The 25,515-nt window shown below is 36.4% G+C and overlaps 1 protein-coding gene across 1 annotated transcript; it reads left to right on the top strand.

The window, feature by feature from the left end:
* The first annotated feature begins 411 nt into the window (after positions 1 to 411).
* LOC137015552 (CD44 antigen-like) lies at positions 412 to 25,240 on the top strand. The gene is made up of 7 exons (XM_067380600.1): positions 412 to 515; positions 10,868 to 11,036; positions 11,126 to 11,262; positions 11,344 to 11,397; positions 24,141 to 24,167; positions 24,622 to 24,702; positions 25,062 to 25,240. The coding sequence occupies exons 1-6, from the start codon at positions 449 to 451 to the stop codon at positions 24,687 to 24,689; spliced, it is 522 nt and encodes a 173-aa protein (XP_067236701.1). The 5' UTR covers positions 412 to 448; the 3' UTR covers positions 24,690 to 24,702; positions 25,062 to 25,240.
* The last annotated feature ends 275 nt before the right edge of the window (positions 25,241 to 25,515 follow it).

The raw sequence follows: 25,515 nt of genomic DNA, 5'->3' as shown, positions 1-25,515 counted from the left end.
GACAGTAGTTTGAAACGTTAACATTCAACTGGTCATTTTTTTTTTTTTTTGGTCATCTTTGCAATTACTAACAATGCATGAATCTGACTGCTCTTCTCTAGAACTCCAGTTTCATTTAGTGCACTGCTTTCATTTCATGTGACTCCACATATAGTACATGTGAACTGTGAGGAGAGAAAGCTGTAGCTTATAGTAGATGCAGTAGATCATGAGGTGAAGGATGAATCAGGAATCATGACAGTCAATGTTGTAGAAAAACAGATTCACTCTCTGAACACACTGAAGGAGAGAGAGAGAGAGCGATAGAGGAGGAGTAGAAGGGAGTGTTCAAACACACGCACTACCCTTTCCTCTCATCTTTATTAGAGAAATCTCAAATCACAATACTCCAAACTTACAGCAAACTCTATCCCAGCTCTCTTCTGCAGCAACCTCATCGGTCATCAGGATGTGGATGGTGCTGCTGGGACTCGTGTCTGGATTACTGGCCTCCTCTGGATCAGAGGCGTCCACAGGTGAGAAAACCCGTCAGAGGGATCATGTCTTTGTGTATTATTGACTATGAGTGGAGCAGTGAAAAAAAAAAAGTGCACTTTAGTGTACTTTTAGAAAGTGTACTACTTATTGCGCAAATAATATATGTTATATATGTTAAATGTTATGTTTTCTCTGCTTAAGTGCATTTTATTTGTAATTCATTTCAAATATATCACAGATTAAATTCATATTCAATGCAATAAGTTGAACTTTTGAGTGATTTGTTGAACCACTTAAGTGGGAATTGAGTAAATCTATATATAAACTTTGAATAATGATAAAAGGTGTACTTCCAAATGTACTGACAGGCAATTACTGTTAACTAAAATATACTTTAATGTCACTTACATGTACAAAATTATATAATTAAATATATTTGTAAGTACACTTTTCTAATAATGACGTTTTTAAAATTTGATTTTAATAATCTCTTAATTAGTTACAATCAGTACAAATGCAAAATTGAAACCTAGATTTGACAAAACAATCTGTTAACCTGATGCAATTTGGAGATCCAAGGTCAGATGATTAAATTGATTTTATTGCTTAACAAAATATAATCAGAAAGTAAATCATAGACATATTAATTTTGAATGATAAAAATGTGAGTTTAATACATGACAATTATCATAACAGAATACAAACAATAACAAACCAACTTTCAATATCTCTGAAATATTGAAGTCCAAAATACAAGTACGATCAAAGGAAAATGTTAGTAATAATCTTAATCAAACTTTAGTAAAATCTTAATAAAAGGCTAGTATTCTTAATCCAATCCAAATATAATGTTAATCAAAAGTTAAGTGTTAAAAGTAAGTATAAATCTATAAATCCAGATCTATAAGTCTGAGTCAAAAGTTCTTGCCAAAGAAGAACAGAGTTGATGAGATCTCGCTGGTATGCAAAAAGCAGAAGTTGAGTCACTATCGAGAGACTGAAAATACAGAAGCAGCAGGGCCCTTCTTTATACCCAATAACCAGACATTATTAAACCACAAAAGCTATTAAAGGGACTTAAAAATAATACAGCTGTCTCTGCACTTCACAAGTTCAAAGTATAGTCTGACAGAGGATGCGAGTACCCGTGATCACCACCAGAGGGCACTCCATCCTAGACTGTTGTCACTGTTTTGGACTCCATTACCCATAGCAAAGGTAACAAGACTAGAAACAAGGGAACAAAATAAAACGGATCAGAAACACAAAGGTAACAACTGCAAGATCTAGCGATTAGTAAATGAGAGAATCTGCCTTTTATTGACAAATAGCTGCAAACAATCATGGCTGATAGACCGGGCAGAGAGTTATGGGTAATGGAGTCCGAAACAGTGACAACAGTGCCCTCTGGTGGTGATCACGGGCACTCACAGGTGATGGTGAAAGGATTAGATGGACAAGCGAGGTATCAGTTCCTCTTTTCGTGGAAATTAGATACATCTATGATAACAAATACCTACATAGTACATAGTAGACTACATAGTAGATAGGTATTATTATTTGAGTTAAATGTGTTCAAAAGTCTGAATATCTATGTGTAACTTTAAGGAACGTCACTAACAAACAGCCTTTTCTGCAATTAAACAAAGTTTGAGTGTTATTCCATAAAATGTAGTTTTTATGTTTGTACAGCTGTTCAGAACTGTGCTAGCTAACCATGTGCTGATTAGCATCTTTGAGTGGCTCAAAAGTACCTAAAATTGTCACTACCGAAAGTGATAGTGACAGAAGGGAACACATAATCATTTATTTGGGGAAAATAAACAAAATTTTAGTAGAAATATGCAAATCATTAATGTTTTAATGTTTTAGTAGAGTTTTAGTATGTGAGCTAAAATTGTGTAATGTGATGTGGTTTGGTACCGACACATTACTGTCACTACAGAAAAACTGCAGTCATGACGGAAACATGGGATGTTTTGTCAAACATAAAGTATATTGAATTATCAACTAAGATTAGATTACATTGTTTTTATTTGTCCTTGAAAGGAAATTTGTTTCCACCATAGATGCGTACATAACACAGACAACACATATTAGTAATGAATGACTTGCTCATAAAGACAGTCTTTGTTGCCATCTAATGGCATAATAAATGTAACTTATGTTGCTGTGGAGTTTATAATCGTGAAGGGCCAACTCTATCTTCAGAGGGAGTTCACAGCCATTGTTATTGTTCCTGTGTATATACCCCCTTGTGCTAATGCTACAGTTATACATGATTATAGAATTCTCATTCAATTTTCCCTGACTTGTATGAAAAAAAAGACCAACAAAAACTTCAAACCTCTAAGTTTGATATTACCTACAGCTAAAAGAACAAAGCGGCAATGCATCAAATTATATCTCTCCCATAGAAACCAAGTAAGCAAACAGCTTTAAAAACTTTAACTTTAACCACCAATCAATGAACTGGGGAGGGCGACAAACTCTTAGCTGTCAAACTCTATACCTATACAGATATCTACAAGGGAGCATAGCCCTGTTTAAAATTCCAATCTGGCAACGGTGAGATAATGGGCTGGCCTGGACAAGTAAATGGTCATTCATAAAAATAAAAAAAAATGTTTGTCCAGAAAAAAATAGACATTTTTTGTTTTTTTGTGGTGTAAATAGAATTTATTCTGAAGAAATATTCTTATCAGTGTTCTATCAGCTTTGATGTTTAAACTAAAAAAATACAACTGCATAAAATATTGATATGAGATTGATTTAAGTATTTTTTGAAAATACAAATAAAAAGCTGAATTTTCATCATTCATTGCGGACAAAAGCTTCATTGATGTGGCACTAGGCTATTTCACAGTTCATAATCATCTCTTCTCAGTATAGCAATATAGTTTGGGAAAAGCCAATATGGAATTACTGTGTAAACGAACATTCACACAGAGACACGCAGAACATGGAGGAATTAAAGCTGCAGTAGGTAACTTTTGTAAAAATGTATTTTTTACATATTTGTTAAACCTGTCATTATGTCCTGACAGTAGAATATGAGACAGATAATCTGTGAAAAAATCAAGCTCCTCTGGCTCCTCCCAGTGGTATATATAATATATTTAAAATATATTTTATTTTATCTCCTAATTTTAACTTCAGCAAATCAACACAGTGCTCAAACAACAAATCTTGGCAACAACAATCTTTTTAACTGGAAGAATTGCTAAAAAAAGGGGAATTTTTATCCAACCAGCCTCCCACTGACGGCAGCCATCAGCTTACATTCCGGAGAAGGGAAAACACAGTCCCATGAATCTAATGCCCCTAAACAGACCGTACTCAGTGCCGGAACTGATCAGCATATTAATCGATGGCACACACAGGGAGCGAGACCCAAAGGCACTCGAGACATCAGATTGTCACGAGTATCACACATTAATGCAGTAGCATCCTCTACCCCAAACACTAGCTCCCTACCACCGCCAATACATCTGGAGAACAGATTTGAAGCGTTAATGAATGTGGGTGAGGAATATAATGTGGGTGAGGAATCCCCAAACATGATCGGACACAGATCAAATCAGCCAGCAGCTAACACCGATGCTAACTGCCGCTCAAGGTTGAACAGTCAGCGGCACTCAGCTCAGAGAGCAGCCGAGCCCAGGACTCTGATAGTGGGTGACTCTATTATCAGAAACATTAGCAGCAGGGATACAACTACATGCTGCCTTCCACAAGCAACAGTTTCTGATGTAAACAGGGAACTTAAGAGCATTCTGATGAAATATAAGACTGCAAATCGACTAATCATTCATGTGGGGAAGAATGATATTCGGAAGGAGCAGTCAGAACTCCTTAAGAGGGATTTCAATGAACTTTTTGAAATGCTTAAAAGACTAAAAGTTCAGTCGTTCATCAGTGGACCACTCCCAGCAAGAGGAACAAATAGATTTACACGGTTGCTTGGACTTAACACATGGCTGCAAAAAACCTGCAACTTAAAAGGACTGAATTTCATCGACAACTTCAATCTGTTCTGGAGTCAGAGACAACTGTTCACTCATGATGGCCTGCACCCAAACAAACTGGGCTCAAGAGTGCTAAAGGACAACATCTACTTCTCCCTCCATCATCCTTCAGCAGTGTGTGCAAATCCATTTAACCTGAATGGCACAAACACACCTGGACAGAGTACAACTGACCTCAGGACTTCACTTCAGCACCTGAATGGACATGCGGTTGACACATCCCACAAGGTCAATGATAACACCACGCAGCCACAACAACCACTGCTCACGGACACAATCCTGACTGAGCCCTGCCCACAGAGCTCACCGAGACACATTGACGTATTAGAACTGCTCCAAGATTCAGCACCCAAGGACGACTTTTGGGAAAACAGCCAGGGAAGCCAGGACAACTTATTACAGCCTCCGGTAACACCAGAGCAACAGCCCCTCTCACCGGACATGTTATCCCTCTCTCCAGCATCCCCTCCCCGCTATGATAACAGTGACTTTATCAAATGTTTACAGAACAAGCGGGAACCCAGTGTGCCTGCAGCTTTCTCTATTTCTGTTTTATTACATTATAGAAAACCTAAGGCCTTTTCAAACCGTTTGGCAAACCCATTTAATCTGCTACCTATTACACATCAAACTAAGATTACTGTAGAGACAGAAAGTAAGACTGTTAAGTTAGCACTTCTAAACATACGCTCAATTAAAAATAAATCACTTCTAGTCAATGACTTAATAACCACAAACAACCTAGATTTTATGCTTCTAAATGAAACATGGCTTGAAGACAGCTGCAGTGCAACAATCCTGAATGAAACAGCCCCTCCTAACTTTACTTTTATGAGTGTCTGCAGAGCTGTTAGGAGAGGTGGAGGTGTTGCTGCTCTATTTAAAGATGTCTATCAATGCAAGCAAGTGTCATTTGGTGATTACTTGTCTTTTGAATACTTGGGTATTGTATTAAAAGGTGCTCCTCGCATTCTACTTATAGTTATCTACAGGCCTCCAAAATACTCTCCAGCCTTTGTGGAGGACTTTACAGAACTGTTATCAGCAATTTCCTGGGGACTTTAACATCCACATAGAAAATGCAGAATCCAATATGGCAAAAGAAATCATAACTGTTTTGAATACTTTTGATCTGACTCAGCATGCACATGGACCTACACACAATCGTGGACACACTCTAGATTTAATTATCAGTAAGGGTCTAAACATTTCATCCATTGTCATTAAGGATGTAGCACTATCTGATCATTTCGGTATTTTCTTTGAAATATTGATATGTCCAACCGTTGAAGCTAGATCTGTCTCGGTAAAAAAGCAATGCTTAAATGAGAACACTAGTGCACTGTTTATGAAGGCTATATCTTTAACACCAAGCATATCTGCAGACTCTGTTGATTTTCTCCTTGATTCTTTTAACTCAAAAGTACAGAATGTTATTGATAACATTGCTCCTGTGAAAGTCAGGAAGAAAAGTGGCAGACAAAAAGCACCATGGAGAAACTCAACAGCAGTGCAAAATATGAAAAGACAATGCAGAAAAGCTGTGCGCATGTGGCGAAAGACAAAACTTGAAATCCATTATAACATCTATAAAGATATTCTTCATGCTTTCAATGTGGAATTAGGCAAAGCTAGACAGACCTTCTTCTCAAATATTATAAACAGAAACTTAAACAACACCCGCACTCTTTTTGCTACAGTAGAGAGACTAACAAACCCCCAAAGTCAGTTTCCCAGTGAAATGCTCTCAGACAGCAAATGCTGTGAGTTTGCTTCCTTCTTCTCTGAGAAAATTAATAATATCAGAAAGGCGATCAGCACATCCTTGAGCTGCACTGGGGTAAAACAGATCAGATCACAACCTCAGAAAGTAGCTATTATGTCTGATTTCGAATCAATTGATGGTAAAATTTTGGAAGAAACAGTACAGCACCTTAAAACATCAACCTGCGCCCTTGACACACTTCCCACATCTTTTTTCAAAAGAGTGTTAAACTGTTTAGAAGCAGATCTCCTAGAAGTGGTAAATGCCTCACTTCTCTCTGGGACTTTTCCAAAATCCCTGAAAACTGCAGTTGTTAAGCCCCTCCTGAAAAAGAGGAATCTGGATAACACCATATTGAGCAATCTCAAATCTTCCTTTCATAGGCAAGATCATTGAAAAAGTTGTTTTCAATCAGCTGAACAAGTTCTTAAGCTTGAATGGATACTTTGATAACTTTCAATCTGGTTTCCGACCGCATCACAGCACAGAAACAGCACTCATAAAGATAATAAATGATATTCGCCTAAACACAGATACAGGTAAATTATCAGTGCTGGTTCTACTTGACCTCAGTGCTGCGTTTGACACTGTCGATCACAACATTCTTCTTGACAAGCTCGAAAACTGGGTTGGGCTTTCTGGGATGGTCCTTAAATGGTTCAGGTCATACTTAGAAGGGAGAGGTTATTATGTGAGTAACGGTGACCATAAGTCTGAGTGGACATCCATGACATGCGGAGTCCCTCAAGGTTCAATACTCGCACCCCTCCTGTTCAACCTATATATGCTGCCACTGAGCCAAATAATGAGAAAGAACCAAATTGCATATCACAGCTATGCAGATGACACCCAGATTTACCTAGCCCTATCACCTAACGACTACAGCCCCATTGACTCCCTGTGTCAATGCATTGATGAAATTAAAAATTGGATGTGCCTAAACTTCCTTCAGTTAAACAAAGACAAAACTGAAGTCATTGTGTTTGGAAACAAAGATGAAGTTCTCAAAGTGAACATGTACCTTCACTCTAGGGGTCAAACAACTAAAAATCAAGTCAGGAATCTTGGTGTGATTTTGGAGTCAGACCTGAGTTTCAGTAGCCATGTAAAGACAATGACTAAATCAGCATATTATCATCTCAAAAATATAGCAAGAATTAGATGCTTTGTCTCCAGTCAAGACTTAGAGAAACTTGTTCATGCTTTCATCACCAGCAGGGTGGATTATTGTAATGGGCTCCTCACTGGTCTTCCCAAAAAGACCATAAGACAGCTGCAGCTCGTACAGAACGCTGCTGCCAGGATTCTGAGCAGAACCCGAAAACATGAACACATCACACCAGTCCTCAGGTCCTTGCACTGGCTTCCAGTTGCATCCAGAATTGATTTTAAAGTACTGTTGCTTGTTTATAAATCACTCAGTGGCCTAGGACCTCAATACATTGCAGATATGCTCATAGAATATAAACCTAACAGATCATTCAGATCATCAGGATCAACTCACTTAAAAATACCAAGGGCTCACTCAAAGCAAGGAGAGTCTGCTTTTAGCTGTTACGCCAGCCGCAGCTGGAACCAGCTTCCAGAAGAGATCAGGTGTGCTCCAACAGTAGCCACATTCAAATCCAGACTCAAAACACATCTTTTTACCTATGCATTTGCTGATTGAGCACTGTGCTATGTCCGAACTGTTTGCACTTTATTTTATACATATTATCTTTTTATTCTTTAAATTCTTTTCCTGTTTTTATTTCATTTTTAATGTATTTTTATATCTTTTATGTATCATGATTCTGACTTTTAATGCAATTTAAATCCAAATAGCAAAATTATCTGTTTTTACTGTTATTTCTATTCCTTATGTTCTATTTTTATTCTTCTTCTTTATGTAAAGCACTTTGAATTACCATTGTGTATGAAATGTGCTATACAAATAAAATTGCCTTGCCTTGCCTATTGCAATTTGCAGACATACACCGCTCCCGGTAAGAACCAACCAATCAGAGTCAGGAGGAGTGTCTTAGCAGTGTCAAATCAAGCTTGTGTGCGTGCTGATCACACTCCTATCATGCACAGCCATAGTGCACAGCGTGTACAGGCATTCAAATTCAAGATTAACGGTGTGCAGCAGCTTTGCTTCTGGCGGACAAACAATCCAGTTTCATATGTATAATACCCCATAAAGTGCGTATCATATGCATGCGAGTCCTACCAGTCCGGTCTGAAATAGTCCGAATATAAACACTTATTATAAGTGTACCATAATGATTCAGGATAAGACAAAAACATGGTTTGGAAAATGGATTCATGTTGTATATTCTCATTATATGATTTTTGTAAATTTTTAACACAAAACAAGTTGCGGACTGCAGCTTTAAACGTTCTTTTTGTGGTTTAATATTCACAGGCACTAGTCGATATCACGAGAAGAATAAAGAACTTAAGAATGAATAAATTACCATTTACAGTCATCGGCGTGATCAAGTTAATCCTCAAAATGAAACTGAAACCAGTCACACTCTTCATCTGAAGTGAATATTTTTAGAATTATTTCTCACTGCATCTCAAAACAATGTACATAAATCTGACTAAACTTGATGCATTTTTTTGAGCTGATGCGGGCGTTCACTCTGTTGCATGTATCACTTTAGAATTTGCATTTGAATGCTGCGCGCTCTCCATGCGGATAATGAGGTGACTCATGAACGACTCACATCTCTCTCTATTCAAACAGATTACATAAACTGAGAATATTTGTTTTCGATTTGACTTACCTGACATTTCAACGTTTCTTTAGACATATGTCTCATGTTTGTGTGACAAGAATTCTCTTTACAGTTTTTTTTTTACAGTTCAGTTTCTGAGGACTATCAGAATGGACTTCATTCAGAAAGAGACAACAGATCGTGCATCATGTTAGTTTTCTTTATTTTGCAAAAAGCACAACATTTTGTTTTTACTGTGAGTGTTCACAAATAAAAGTAAACATTTCACAGATTTGAAAGATGTATAACTCTTATTTGTATGTCCAAAATTGACAGAGTATTTTGAGTCTCTTTCGTACTGGTGAGAAAAAAAAAAAAAAAAAAAAAAACTAAGTAGTATCGCTGACATGACCATCAAACTCTGACAGCGCAATCTCTCAATGGGTTATGTGATTGTCATCATATTTATAATATATATATATATATATATTTTTTTTTTTTTTTTTTTTTTTTTTTTTATCAGCAACACAGTGTGAATCCCACAATATCTCTTAGGTGTCTGATCCACTACGAGAAGAGAGAGCTGTCTTCTGACTTGCCTGCACTTTTTTCATTCCTCCCCTCACTGCAGGTCTCAGGCGAGGCAAGGCACATCTCAGACAAGCCTAATTTCTCCTTGAGAAGCTGTGCAGGCCTCAACAGTGAAACAGAGTCATTCCTTTTGGTGATTCTCTAGTTATTATTATTATTATTATTATTATTTATTTATTATTTATTTTTTTTTTTTTATGTTTTAGTCAGGCTTCTTGTCTGTTCAAGCAAGTAAAAAGTCATTTTCTTCAGTATTTATTCAGTATTAGCTGTACTGGAGGGAGGGCGATCCACACAAAAAATGGGTCTCATTCCACCCCTGTAGGATATGAGGGAAGGCTGCAAGGAAAGAAAATGGATCGAAGGATATTGTTAAATATGTTAGCGTCACTTCACAGCATCATCAGCTGCGCTCAAGGGATCTGTCCCTATCTTGTTGAAGTTTGGTTGTTTAAGAAGTTCACAAATAATAATAATAAAGCAAGATTCCCTGCTGAAATATGTAAGATGTATGATTTAAGCTACAAAGGTACAGCATACATTAAAATTATTGTGACAGATGTGAAGGAGGAGTAGAATGTATACGTGCATCAGACTTCCACATAGCAAAATCTTGTCTATCCTCGCTCCTTTGGAAGCTTTCTCACTCCTCGTTCCTCATCTCCTCGTGATGCAATTAGGGAATTGAGATGTCCTTCAAGTTGGCTTTCTTTGATCGGTTCCCGGGTCACAGGCTGGAGGACGGAGGAGCGAGGAAACTTTAGTTTGAGTATTGAGAAGCACCCTATGTCTTCGCATGGTTACACACAATGTTCTGCTGAGTTTTGTTTAGTTCCTCATTATTCTATGCATTTATAGCCCTTTGTTTAATTTGTCATGTGTTGGTTTTTGTTTTAGTATTTAAACTGTTGTGCTTTATTTGTTTTCTGGAATGTCTTCATCTTTTTTTATCTGAATAAATCAGTCTGCGATGAGATCCATGTCTTAACTACTCAATCCACTCCGGCACAGTAACATCTAGACTTGACCAGATTAATGTGAAATGTTTTTAATTGGTCCCGAAGCTCTTGACCTTTCTGCAGGTCTTGTTCTGTGTTATCAGCTCCTTTCCCCATTAAGATTTAAGCTCAAATCTGCTCTAAACCTCTGGTTTCTATTACTAGAAGATTTTCTAGTAGGTTTTCTTTTCTTTCCCTTTTTTATGCTTTTCAGAAATTCTCATGTTCTAGAATGGCACAATATAAATATTGATATATATAAATTCATTTATTTCTATTATTTCTGCCCTGTTTGTCTTTCAGTGGTGAATGCACGGAGCTGCAGCTATGTTGGAGTGTTTCATGTCGAGGGGAGCGAACGCTATAATCTGACGTATGAGATGGCCAAGAGCTTGTGTGAAGAGTTATCATCTTCATTAGCCACTATGGAGCAGGTGGAGGTAGCCTATAAGAACAGACTACAGACATGCAGGTCAGACATTCAACTGAACATCAGCAACTGACTTCATCAATCATGCAGGATCATCATCAACTTCAGGTCCACCTGTATTTTCTCTGCAGGTATGGCTGGGTAAATGGCACAAAGCTGGTGATTCTCCGTCACGAGTCAAATGAAAACTGTGCTAATGGCCAAATCGGCATCACCAAGAAGATTCCAGATGGAAAGAAATATGACGCCTTCTGTTACGATGATACAGGTCTGATTTGTGCAACATGGTGTCTGTTTTAGTCAACTCATGATCAACTGTCTTTTTAACAAACCATTATACTTTAAACAGATTTGTCAGTGAAGAACTGTGCAGCTGAGATTGATCCTTACAGTATGAATACAGGTATGAAAGTCTTTTCAATCTATGCATTTAGAACAAAGACACTTTTATCTGAAAGAGAGTGTAATAGCCTCTTAACTGGTAGTGTGCCGGTAGCAGGACACTTGGCATGCTTAAAGGTGCAATAAGACATTTCAAGGTTGTAGCTTAACTGTGGGACTGCCGCTGCACTCCAGGACCAGTGTTATGCAGGCGAATTGCAAAAACAATGGCGGCGCCATGGGTGGAAACATACAGATTCAGGAGGCGGTAATATTATAATAAGATCCCCTTTCTACGTCACAAGGGGAGCGAAATCAGAATGGCTCAATTTCTCTCATGCTTGTAGAAAAATGCTTACCAAAACAAAGTTACTGGGTTGTCCTTTTTCACATTTTCTGTCTGGTAGATGCACCAGAGACCCGATTATAGCACTTTAACATTGGAAAAGTCAGATTTTCATGATATGACCCCTTTAAAGAAGATTAAGGAAAACGGTCCAACACCGTGGTACATTGTGCACACTTTGACCTTTAACCTGGTCTGGAGGATTTTTGGGGCCCTGGAGAAGTTTTGACATCCCCTAACATGTGTGCTTTTTTCAGTTGCTTAAAAACATATTAATGGCAAAAGTGTCATTACACTGTATTCAGCACAAAGTAGGCTACCATAATATGTGAGCAACATGTCTGTACATGTTTGTATTTTTGGGAGAATAACCTTTGGTTATTGAAAAAACAAAAACCTTAAGTCACTGAAATAAGGCCACAAAACAAATAATAAATATGTTTTCACAAGACTTAGGTATTGTCCAATACAAGGTATTGGAGGTTGTAGACTAGAATTTTTGCTTCAAAATGATGTCAAAAGTATCCTGCCTACTCGATCATATAAGTGTAAGACACTTCTTGTGAAGAAAGACAGTATGCAAGAGGCATGAATCTTCATGAATGATGCTGTGATGAACACCTAAGAAGACAAAGACCCACATAATGACTTGCATAATGACCCACATTATGAGCCCTTTCAGTCAGGCGGGCTATGTGAGAGAAACTAAACTAAAAAAAAAAAAAAAAAAAAAAAAAAAAAAGAATAACTAACACAACTACCAAATGAATACCATGAATGATAAAGGAATAAAGTGCATAAGATACATAGAATACAAGTGATTAAGTTGGGTGTGGCTTTCGAAGAGTTATGTTATCTTATGGAAAGATAAACTGTTTCTCTGAAAATAATAAGGTGGAGAACCTTATTATGCACCAAACAAATAAATGATTATTTATTTATTGACTAACATCAGCTATATTACATCTAATGGGAATTAGGAAATTATATACTGATAATATACACCAATGCCAAGGTCTCTGGAAAGAGGTTTGGTTAAGTGATATTTACGTTCCACTTGGTTGAGTCCGATGACGTCACCATCTTCCACTGGATGCTGATCTCCTGGAGCACCAAAGGGTCCTAAAATCTGGAACACGCAGATGAGGCCCTGGCATAGGTGCAGAAGGTCCTTAACAATCTGGAACACGCAGACGAAGGTACCTTCGAGTGAAGGTTTGCTCTCCTGAGCTTAACCTTGTTGAAAATGTCATTACTGTCTCGCTAGACGGAAACTAGTGCGGGAACGTAGTGTTTGTTGATGTCTCGTTCCTCACAGGCCGGAGGCTCAGAACGTGGTCGTCTCTGTTGCTGCCTCACAAGCTGTAGACTCAGATCGTGGGACCTGTTGTTGTCTCTCTGGATGGCCAGAGACTCAGAACGGTATATCTGTTAATGTCTCACTCCTTACAGAGTTGGGACCCAGAACGAGGAGTGTCAGTTGAAAAGGTACCTTTATCCCTTTCCGATGATGAGGAGATTGCAATTTAGTGCTTCTCCATTCGAGTGCTGTGATTGGCTGCTGGCATCAGAGGGGACACACACAGTGTGGCTCACCCTTCTTTCCACTGTGGAACTAATTTGCATAAAGTTGGAAGTCTTTACAGTGTCTCTAAAGTTTACTAATGTATTTCTTACTTTCCAAAAAACAATCAGAATACCTTTGGCAATATTCTAAACAAATAGAGACTAAACATGAGTGGAAAAGATTGAATTGTCATGCATTAATTCAATTGTACATTAACAGTAGAATTTGTGTCTGATGTTGCATCACAAATAGCTGTCACTGAGAATACTTATTTCTGTGAATAAGTACAAAATGGATGTGTAGTTTGCATCAGTTCTAAGGTTTTCAAACATAGTTTTGAATGGATTTGGATGGATCTTTGTGATCTCTATTTGTTTCTTCTTGCCCTCTAAGAGGTGTCTGGATGTTGTCCTTACATCTTTATCTGATGGCGTTGGACAGTTTGTTTGTGTTAGTCCACCAAGATCTGATCAAAATGTAGCAATCCTTTGTCCGCTGTTACGGACAGAGAGGGGCCCGGCCATGAACTGGGCCCTGGAATGTGTTGTTCCCTACAATAATACAAATGAGACACATTTTGAGAAAATGAGGGCACCGTTCATTCACAGTTTTTCCAGTTTTCAGTTCAGAAAGAAAAAAACATGATTTTTGTGATTTTATGCATGCGCATATTTTTGCACATCATGTGAAGAAAATGTTGTATAGGCGTACATTTAAATTTAAATTTCAGTATTTATTACATATTTTAGTCTCTTTCACACTGGTAAGAAAAAAAAATTGAGGTGGTATTGCTGGCAATACCGCAGACTCCAGAGTGTTAGAAGAGCAGCTAGAAAAATGGAGCACAGCTGGAAGAAAATAAAACTAGAGGGTTTTCACATTTCATGGAAGGAAAGCATTTTTGCCTTAAAAATGGCTAGTTCTGCTTATTTTTCAAATCTCTTAGGAGAAAACAAACACAACCAAGGTATTTATTTGATACAGTGGCTAAATTAACGAGGAATAAAGCTTCAACTTCTGATGTTTCAAAAGAGCACAGCAGTAATGACTTTATGAACTTCTTTACTTTGAAGATTGATAATATTATAGAGAAAATTATAACGATGCAACCGTCTACTACAGTATCGCGTCAGACAGTGCATTGTAGTGTCCCTGAGGAAAAATTACATTCATTCGTTGCTATAGGAGAGGGAGAACTGTTTAAACCAAATCATTAAAACCAACAACATGTATGTTAGATCCTATAATGACTAAGCTTTTGAAAGAAATGCTTCCAGAGGTCATAGATCCTCTTCTTAATATTGTTAATTCATCTTTGAAGCATGGTGGTGGCAGCAACATGATGTGGGGATGTTTTTCAGTAGCAGGAACTGGGAGAATAGTCAGGATTGAGGGAAAGATTAATGCAGCAATGTACGGAGACATCATTGATGAAAACCTGCTCCAGCACGTTTTATATATATATATATATATATATATATATATATATATATATATATATATATATATATATATATATATATATATATTTGCAAAGATTTCAAATAAACTTTTTTCACATTGTCATCATGGGATATTGTTTATAGAATTTTGAGAGAAAACGAATTTAATCCCTTATGGAATAAGGGTGTAACATAACAAAATATGAAAAAAGTGAAGCAGTATGAAAACTTTCCGCATGCACTGTACATGATTTAACCCTACAACAAAGCAGGAACCAGAGAAAAGGGCAGAGCCTTCTTCAACACAAACATAACAGATCATTGCAGGTGTACAGGAAATGTCAATAAGCTGTGGTGCAACAGCTTAAGAAGACTATTGCTATACATTGTAAAGCACTTTTCACCTTACACAGTTAATGGGAGATTTAGACAATACAGTACACTGCTTGAGTGAGAAAAAAAACAAAAAACTGCTGCTTCAAAAGATACGCATAAATCTGCAAAATAATGACATAGACAGGAAGGAATAGAACAAACACCCCCCAAAACAAGACAGGAAGGGACAGACAACCCACCCCCATTAGAAGCGATAATGAATGACTGAGTTGCACCAACATGTTAGCATAGCTAAGAAACATAAACCTTGAATAAATTATGACATTATATGCAGATGTACAGTGCATCCAGAAAGTATTCAACGCTTCACTTTTTCAACATTTTGTTATGTTACACCCTTATTCCAAAAGGTATTAAATTAATTTTTCCCCCTCAAAATTCTACAAACAATACCCCATAATAAAAACATGAAAGAAGTTTGTTTGAAATCTTTGCAAATGTATTAAAAATAAAAAGGAACAAATCACATGTACATAAGTATTCACAGCCTTTGCTCAATACTTTGTTGAAGCACTTTTGGCACCAATTACAGCCTCAAGTCTTTTTAAGAATGATGCTACAAGCTTGGCACACCTATTTTTGAGTCCTGGTTGTTCCAAATGGATGATGGAGGCCACTGTGCTCATTGGGACCGTCAATGCTGCAGAAATTTTTCTGTACCCCTCCCCAGATCTGTGCCTCGAAATAATCCTGTCTCTGAGGTCTACAGACAATTCCTTGGTCTTACATGCTCACAGCAATGTCAGTGAATGTATTGGCAGTAACACGTCTCTGTACTTGCTCTGCTGCAGCAGCAGCAGCATATTCTGCCAAGACCAAATACATTAACATTGCCATATCCATTACCATTATCATACCAATATCCCAAGAACTGTCAAGACAGAATCAAGATTATTACTTTTACTTGAGTAAATATTTGTGCTTTTACTTGAGTACAATTTTTGGATACCTGTAGTGATTTTGGACTAGCCTCACTCGAGGGCAACACGTGTGTAGTTATTTATGGTGTTAAATATTAATATTAATATTTTGTATTAATATAAATATTTTAGTCAGGTGATTCCTTCCCATTTTGGGGCACCAGCCAAGGACTCTCACCTTGACAATAAAGAAAAATCATGGAGGATTGTTGACTTAAATACAGTTATATAAACTGGAGGAAGTTCATCATCTGACCAATCTGAAGGATTTAGTGAGATTCGGGCGAGCTTGTAGAGCCCCAAATTATCAACACAAGAATGACACAGTTTGCAATAAGATGAATTTATACAAGAGTAAAATATCACACTCACTAAACACTACAAAAGAAAATGACTAAACTACTAAGGAAACATGAATATGCTACTAAGAAAATGGAATAAATATTCAAACGGAAACTACAAACTACTTCACAAATGGATGTTAACAAAATTGAATGCCAAGTAGATAAGCAATGGATTGGACGATGGATAAATAGCAGTCTATTGTGGTCTTTCTGGATGCTGGTATGAAATAGTAAATTAGCATTTACTGTGAATACAGATAAAGTGTCTAATGTATCTATCTGTGTACGCTGACCCTACATAAATGGTCTCTACACAAACAGCAATCTCATTTAGCAACAACCTTATGCCAAGGCCTTTGGGAAAAGGTTTGGTTAACTTATATTTACATTTCACTTAGTCGGTTGATCAGTCCGGGAATGGGAAACGTTGTCCACAGGTATTCTTCCATATGCAGTGGGAGAGACTGGATTGCTTTCCAACAGTTGCAGAGCTGCACTGAGTGCAGGAGGTCTCTGTGCAGTCCAGAGAACTGTAGGTCAGATGGTGGTCAGTCCTTAGGATCTTCTGTAGGTTGGAGGTACTTGAGTTATGCAGGTCAGGAGCCAAAGTCCTCTGCAGAAGCAGTTGGGCTGCTTGAAGGTACGTGCGGTGAAAGGTTTACTCGCAAGAGTCTCACCTTGGTCGTACAATTGTTCTTCCCTCGTCAGGTTAGAAACTCAGAACGAGGGTTTGTTCAATTAGGAAAGCTTTTGTTCCTTCATGTTCGGGAGGGGATTACAAATCCCAGTCTTTCCTGATGTGGTGATGTGATTGGGTCACAGCATTCCAGATGTCTGTCCCTTAACACGCCCACCTTTCATCCTGTGGAACTTGTTGCATTGTCCCAAAATAAACAGTTATATAAAACAATGTCTTTAGGACCTTGGACAAGTTGTATTTCTTTTTCAAACCTTTCTCAAAGTTGTTGTAAAGTCCAGACTTGATGTGAATTGGTTGAAGTACAGTAGGTGGAGAACCAAAATGGGTATTACCGCCGCGCATACCGCCGCGGCCCTGTTAACTGAAATTCAGTCGCATGTAAAAAACTACCGCCAGGTGGCGCAAAGGGACGGATTGGAAAGTGACTGTAATGATAAAATGTCCGTTTGTAAACGGAGATGAAAGGACGAAGTAAAACAACAACATTATAGTATAACCTTTTAACATCCTTAAAAACCATTAGAAAATTTAAAGTGAGAGTTCATTTCAAAACGTGGGAAAGTCTTAGGCTACTCTATGCATCAAAAATTAAAAGAAAGACATTTACACAAAGTCTTACTGCATGCTATTGTCATTAAACAGTCATTAGGTATATATATATATATATATATATATATATATATATATATATATATATATATATATACATTTATTTATTTATTTATTTATTTATTTATATTAGGAGCACACACACGGATTATAAATTTAATATTTTAATTTTGTAATATTTTCATTCAGAACGGTCCACCATTAAGACCGCATTAAAAGCAATAATTCTAACTGCTATTGTTCTTGATTTTTTAAATTGTTCTTGATTAATATATATATATATATATATATATATATATATATATATATATATATATATATATATATATATATATATATATATATATATATATATATTTTTTTTTTTTTTTTTTTTTTTTTTTTTGGCTATTATATATGCTATGTAGGCCTAATGTTTAGTGATTTTGATGTCGCAGACTAAAATACCGGCAGGAATAAATATTTAGGCAAATGTACTAATTAAAACCAAAGGTGTTCATCAGTGATTGTACATCAAGAGCAAGGACACGTTGTGTGCATTTTGTTTTGTGCTTTTACCAGACCGAAACACTCGATTGTCTGTGAGAAAATGCGCGTGTGCACGAGCGCCAAGAGAACAGCAGCAACGAGCACTGGCCATGATTTCAGAAACAACACATTCCAGCGGATAGTTCGCCTCTTATTTAACACAGACCTAACAGTTATATCTTATCGAATTGAGATATTTCTTTCTTTTTAGGTACAATTATTGCTGAGTTTAAGTTCACTTTTGAGACGTTTCAGATTCTCGCAGAGAGACAGCTGAAAGCGCACCCTGTTTTTTTTTATTATTTTATTTTATTATTCAAAAGTACAAGGTTTTGTTGTTATTGTGAGCGTACACAAATAAAAGTAGACCATAGTCTTGCATCAATCTGTAAGCTATCGCCAAAAATGACGGAAGGCCTGTTTTTGTTTCAGCTGTCATGAGGAAAAAATCCACCAGAACGCGCCGGCGCTTTCGTCGACCAGAGGGATAATAATGTAGCCAATTTAGTTTCATATTTATATTTAAATATTGGGCTATTGCCTATTATTTTTAAATGAATAAATTTCACCTATGTTGATTATGAAAAGGGAATAGCATGACGGATGCGCAATGTTGGGAGACAAATGCAGCGGGTTAGACATAGTTTGACCACTTCATTAAGTTTTGTTTTATAGTAAGTCTTTCTTTAGAGTGAATTTCGTTTTGTAGAAATTGTATCTTAATTTCAATCAATGTTTCATCAACCAATTGCCTATATTAAATAAATAGGAAGAAAACCAAATGTAGGGTGTGGAATGGAAACAAAACCATGTTTCCGCGGCCTTTGAATAAGGCTGAATCAATAGACGTCTTTCTGTTTTAATTAAATTTATTTATTATTTTATTACATGTCTTTATTACTTAAATAATTGATAAGATGTTTTTGGTCGAACAATATATTTTAGCTGCTCTACTTAGACACACATTTGCGTAGTGGCTTATTGTGCAAACTTTTTTTCCCTACCACATGCCAAACATTTCTTGCAGATTTAAAAAACAAACAAACAAACAAACAAACAAACAAACAAACAAAAGAAAGAAAAAACACGACTTTTACAAAATCCCTCCTCGCTCCAGTCAAAACTTCGCACATCTCTGCTCGGCAGCAGCAGACGCTGGCAAACGCGCGGGGGGAGGGTCGATCCCATTCAGAACTTCTGGAGTGGAGCGTGAAACACTGCAAAACACTGCAAATCTCCATAATACAAACAAATAAAGAAACTTACTACAAATACTCATAACAGAGTCTAACAATTGTGTATTTCGTCAGCTGATTTCATATGATCAGATCAGGATGATAAAATTAACAAAAAGCACCAAGATTGCAAAAAGTTCTGTCACGCGCATAGCTAATGCTAATATTTTGAGTCTCCCGCCCTCTGGATTAATGGCTTTGGTGACAAACATTTTAAACAAAGCGCCCTTCCCCCATCTCAAACTTGTCAAGCACTGTTAGGTTGAGTGAGTGCTTTTTATACACACAAGATAATGTAAAAAATTATACATTGATATATAAATGGAACACAATCGGTTTGTTGTTTTTGTTTGTTTTTCTTTAACATTTTTATTTTATTTGGATGGCAGATTATGTACAGTTATTGTTCTAATAATATACGGAACCATAATGTTACATATCTTGGTCAATTCTTTCAAATTGCTTTACAGCTCAACCACAGTTTGCATCATCAGCAGTTACTGAAATGATCTGAATCAACACAGATCTGCTGATATAAATAAATAGGCCTAAATAAATAGCAAAAAACAAGATTGGGTTTGTACGGTTCATCTGAACTATAATTTAATGATTTATGTTATGATGTTATAGAAGTACAATGTACAGATGCCTATATGTTTTGCACAAAGTAATATTTAATAAAGAATCTTAAACTTCCAATGTTGAACATGTTCTCGTCATTTTGCTCTTAACTGCAGTCAAAATACAAATAGGCCTATAAAATATTCATATGCATTGTGTAGCCCATGGAGAGTCAGATTAGGCGCAAACTCTACAGCAGAAACTTTTTATCTTAATAGCCTAGCACTTGTTGAATAACAAAATGTTGATTATTGGGATAACGTTTTTTTTTTTTTTTTTTCGTAATTGTGTAGCTTATGGCATGACATTTCTTTTTGTAATGTTTATGAGCATGTTAATGGATACAAACGGCACAACTGCAGTTTATCAGATTGTTACATAGCTATAGTTGAAACATTAACACATTAAAATCGTCTGATAATCATACAGTAGTTAACATGAACCCTTTGTAAGCGATGTATTACCATTACATCATGGGCGTACGGGACACCCCCAGCCCTATGATGGCCCCGGCGCAGATTATTTACTATTTAGCCTTTGCTTTTTTTAGAACTAAACTCAATTGACTAAAGATAAAAATAAAGCATCCAACTGAAGCCCAAAAATGCAAGCAGAATACCAAAGAAACTAGTGCTAAATTACCACAAAAGGGGGAAAAATTCACTGTTGTTTCCATCGCCGTTTGTAAGGTAGCCAAGACAACAGCAAGCTTTGATGCGCTGTGCTACTGTGTTACTGTTAGCGGTGGTGTGCCGAGACAAATAAATATGTTCGGTCTTTGCTGAGATATTATTATTATTATTATTATTATTATTATATTGCCCAAACGTAAATAGCATATAAGTCTAGAGTTAGGCTATTTCTTTATTATTTTACTGTAAATACATGAATTTAGTTTTGAAATTTGTGTCTAACTTACAATTTAGTGCAGCTAAAATATATTGTTAGACCAAAACATCTTATCAATTAATTAAGTAATAAAGACATGGATGTATTTAAGAAATGTAATAAAAACAGAAAGACTTCTATTGCTTCAGCCTTTTTCAAAGGCCGCGGAAACATGGTTTCGTTTCCATTCCACTCCTGACGTTCATGGTTTTCTTCCTAATTAAATATAGGCAATTGGTTGATGAAACATTGATTGAAATTAAGATACAATTTCTACAAAACGAAATTCATTTTAAAGAAAGACTTACATAAAACAAAACTTAATGAACTGGTCGAACTTATGTCTGACCCGCTGCATTTGTCTCCCCAACATTGCGCATCCGTCATGCTATTCCCTTTTCATAATCAACATTGGTGACATCTTTAGAAAAAAAAAAAATAATAATAAAAAAAAAATAAATAAATAGGCTATAGCCCAATATTTAAATATAAATATGAAACTAAATTGGTTACATTTGTGCGCTTCCCGAAAGCATCGTTGGTGAACCATGGTCGTAAGTCCCATTGAACTCTATTGGTAACGACGGAACTTGCGACCATAGTTCGCTTTGGGAAACGCACCCCTGGTCGACGAAAGCGCCGGCGCGTTCTGATGGATTTTCTCCTCATGACAGAAACAACTTAAAACAGGCCTTCCGTCATTTTTGGCAATAGCCTACAGATTAGTACAAGACTACAAATGGTCTACTTTTATTTGTGTGCGCTCACGATAACAACAAAACCTTGTGCTTTAGTACAATAAAATAAATAAAAACAGGGTGAGCTTTTAGCTGTCTCTCTGCGAGAAACTGAAACGTCTCAAAAGTGAACTTAAACTCAGCGAATAATTACCTAAAAAGAAAGAAATATCTCAATTCGATAATAAATTCGTAGGTCTGTGTTAAATAAGAGGTGATCTACCTGCTGGAATGTGTTGTTTCTGAATTTGGTATTTGATATTTTAAGGAATAGAATACACTCATTTAAATGCGGCTGCAGGAGTTGCAGTTTTTTATGACGTTTTATTAATCCGTCCATTCTTTTTAGTTTCAATGATTTAGCTAAATCGTGCCTTAATAATGGGAGCAAAATTATTCAGTGACTCACGTTTTACTAAAATAAAGGGATATAATTCATGAAACACGCAACAATTTATTAATCAGTGTCCAAACAGATAGGCTATATTTTTCCTAAGTAGTTATCTGTCAAATAAAGGACAGGTAACGAATAACAAAGTATGTGCGAGTCAAAAATCCATGCTGTTTTATTAAAGGAGTTTAAAATATAAATAAAACATGTATTTGTGATAAATATAGGCCTAATATGTAAGAAAACTTACATTTTGCATAAAGATAAATGTGCTTTGATGCATTTGTTGGATAACATGTGGTTAAAGCGCCACTCAGCGGTCAAAAGCTGCAAATGCACTTTGCGACGCGGCGGCGGCGGCAGGCGCGGCGGTAGAAACACCGTTTTGGATGGCCACCTACTGTATCACATTTCTGTCTTAGTGGGTGCGATTGCATTGGCTTTTTATTCCAGATGCAGTTTCCACTGTGTGTGGACATTTTCCTGGATGAGTAAAAAATGTATATGTTCCTTACAATATTCCTGTCCATTTTTGTGGTTTCAAGCCAATATGTATAGAAATTGTCTTTCTTTTGGAGCAGCCCTAGGAGTCCATGGCCATTCACACCTTAGACTCAGGCATGGAGGGCAACTCGTGATGAGATTAGCCTATGATTAATGGGCCGTTGATGTCATCTTTCCTGTCCTCCACCTTTGGCAGTCCTGATTACAATAGTCATTTAGCTGTCATTGAGGGTCCTATCACACTCTTTTGTATTAATCAAAGTGGGACAAAAGGATGTCTGTTGTGAAGCTCCGGTGCCATCACGTCTGCTGTTCACTACATCAACAAATAAACTGAGAGATTATTTGTTATTAACTGATATCAGCTATGCAAGATCTAATGCAAATTACATAATCATATACTGACAATATACACTAATACCAAGGTGTCTGCCCTCATGTCCAGTTCACTGGACACAGACCAGTGCCACGCATGGAGTTCAGTGGAACACAATGTGGAGTCCACAACTTTACAACCAAATACAGACACCTCAGGCTTAGCAATGGGTGTGACAACGTCCACTCATGAAACACTAGTCAATAAAACCGGTGACATTTCTTTATAGGAATATTAGCCAAATATCAGTTCATCCGTAATGTTTGACAAAAGGTTAATAAGTAATATGCTGTTTTATCATGCCATACTTGAGTTGTATGTGTAATGGGGTAGTCTCTGCGTTGTGTTGTGTAAACCACCAACAATTCACGCTTAAAGATACTTTTATTCAACATATTAAAGAGCGGTGATCAAATTCACAAATCACCCTTGTGCATGTTCGCAGCCATTCACTCTCTTGGCTGGAGTGAATCTAAGTTACTAACATTTATATAAACAGTTATACAACAACACAATTGAGAAATATGTACCTGCTGACAACACATTAAACAGCGGTGATCAGATTCGCAAATCACCCTTGTATAATGAGTTGAACAAACTTGATGTTGAACACAAATCATACAATATACATTTAAACACACATATCAATATCAGTCCATAGGATGGTTATACAATCAATACAATTAATATACTTTTATATATCAGCTGGCACAAATCTAAATGACCCTACCGGAACCAGTTCATAGTCTAGGTGGAGTGTGCGGGTAGAGTGTGATTAAAGGGGCCATACATAAAAGTGTTTGTAGCAAGTGGAAAACCCTTTTTGACCCTGTTACATATATACACTTTATGTACACAAGGTTATTTATTGGCATTGATGGTTCTATGAAGAGACCTTAAAATCCATGGAACAACTACAGGTTCTTTATAGTGGAAAAAAAAAAGGTTCTTTAGATTATTAAAATGTTCTTCACACTAAGAAAAGGTGGTTCTTAAGAACTGACAACTGGAAGGTTCATTGGGGAAACTAAAATGGTTCTTCTATGTCATCACTATGAAAACCTATTGGAACCTTTATTTTTTAAGAATTATTACAGGATATGACATCTGACATCTCATTTAAACTATGCTGTATGTGTGCTTCTGTTTTTGTTACTCCAGGACACTCAGATACGGCCATATCATCAGGTTAGTAAGCCTCTTTTATAATATAAATCATACCCAAATCAATTGTCAGGATTGGGGGTCTGATCCTCATCCCTAAGTGATGGTAAATGTGTATGGTTGTGGTATTTTCAAAGTACATGTGCAGTCTTAATACTACCCACATTGATAACAGTTGTGTCTGAATTAGCATATAATTTAAACCACCCCTGAAACACTCTATATTATTGACATAAGCAGGCTTAGTATTGCATGCAAAACAAAAGGCATTTACAGAAAATGGAACACAGTACTAGTCAAGAAGAGACTCATAATTGTGGAAGTGGGATTGTATGTGGGATTGTCCTTATGAAACCCAACCAAAGAAAGAGCACCTTCTGGGATTGCACTCTGACTTACACAACTGCACTGAATGATTTTTATTGTTTGTTTGAAATAACATTGGGTTGGTAATAACATTGTTATAATCCTTTTACAGGCTGGCTGGTCATTTTAATGGCAGTGTTTTGGCAGTTCTTCTCATTACGCTTCTCTGTGTTATTGTAGCAACCAAAAAAAGGTATCTCTTTCATAATGCATATATATATATATATATATATATATATATATATATATATATATATATATATATATATATATATATATATATATATATATATATATATATATAAATAAACAAGTGCACTTAAAGTGTTCTAAAAGAAAAAAAACAAAAAAAAAAACAGAGCACATGTAAGTCAAGAACTTGATTTGAAATAATTAAATAGAAAAATAAACAAGAAACTGTTGGATTTCTTATGAAAATAGTTGCCAGTAATTTATTATTATTATTATTATTATTATTATTATTATTATTTTTCTTTTAAGTTAACAGTGTTACTGGGTTTTACTGAATGTGCATATTTTATTTACCCTCAGATGGTGTGGCAAGAAATGGACTCTGATTATTGCAAAGAAAAAAAAAAAAAAAAAAAAAAAAAAAGAACAACAGTGAAGAAAATCTGGATGACTCAACAGAGAAAACATTATAAAACATGACCAGAGAAAGTGAAGTTATTTGGCTTTGCTTGGTATAACACTGGTGAAATCAATGCTTGTCAGATGAAAGACACAACTAAGAATGTTCAATAAACTCAGTTTGTTTCCATCACTTGGTCTCCTGCTTTCTGCTCTTCCCTGCCTCTTCTGCAAACCCAAGATAAGACAGAGTTAACATGACAATGTGTTGACTTTGAATGCCAGATATTGGCAAAACATGATATTTTTAGACAGAGAGAGAGAGATAAGTCTTGTAAAGACTTCCAGGTGTGATGATTGTTTGAAGCCAAAATTCACCAGCAGCATATCTAGGCAGTTTATATGGCAATCAATA

Source organism: Chanodichthys erythropterus, chromosome 24 (genome assembly GCF_024489055.1).
Source record: "Chanodichthys erythropterus isolate Z2021 chromosome 24, ASM2448905v1, whole genome shotgun sequence".
NCBI lineage: Eukaryota > Metazoa > Chordata > Actinopteri > Cypriniformes > Xenocyprididae > Chanodichthys > Chanodichthys erythropterus.
Note: the sequence above shows the minus strand (reverse complement) of the source record. Positions and strands in the feature narration are given on the sequence as shown.

Coding starts and splice junctions, on each gene's coding strand:
- LOC137015552 (XM_067380600.1), top strand. CDS start 449: ATGTGGATGGTGCTGCTGGGACTCGTGTCTGGATTACTGGCCTCCTCT. Junction 11,263..11,343: donor CTTCTGTTACGATGATACAG/GTCTGATTTGTG, acceptor TACTTTAAACAG/ATTTGTCAGTGAAGAACTGT. Junction 11,398..24,140: donor TCCTTACAGTATGAATACAG/GTATGAAAGTCT, acceptor TTGTTACTCCAG/GACACTCAGATACGGCCATA.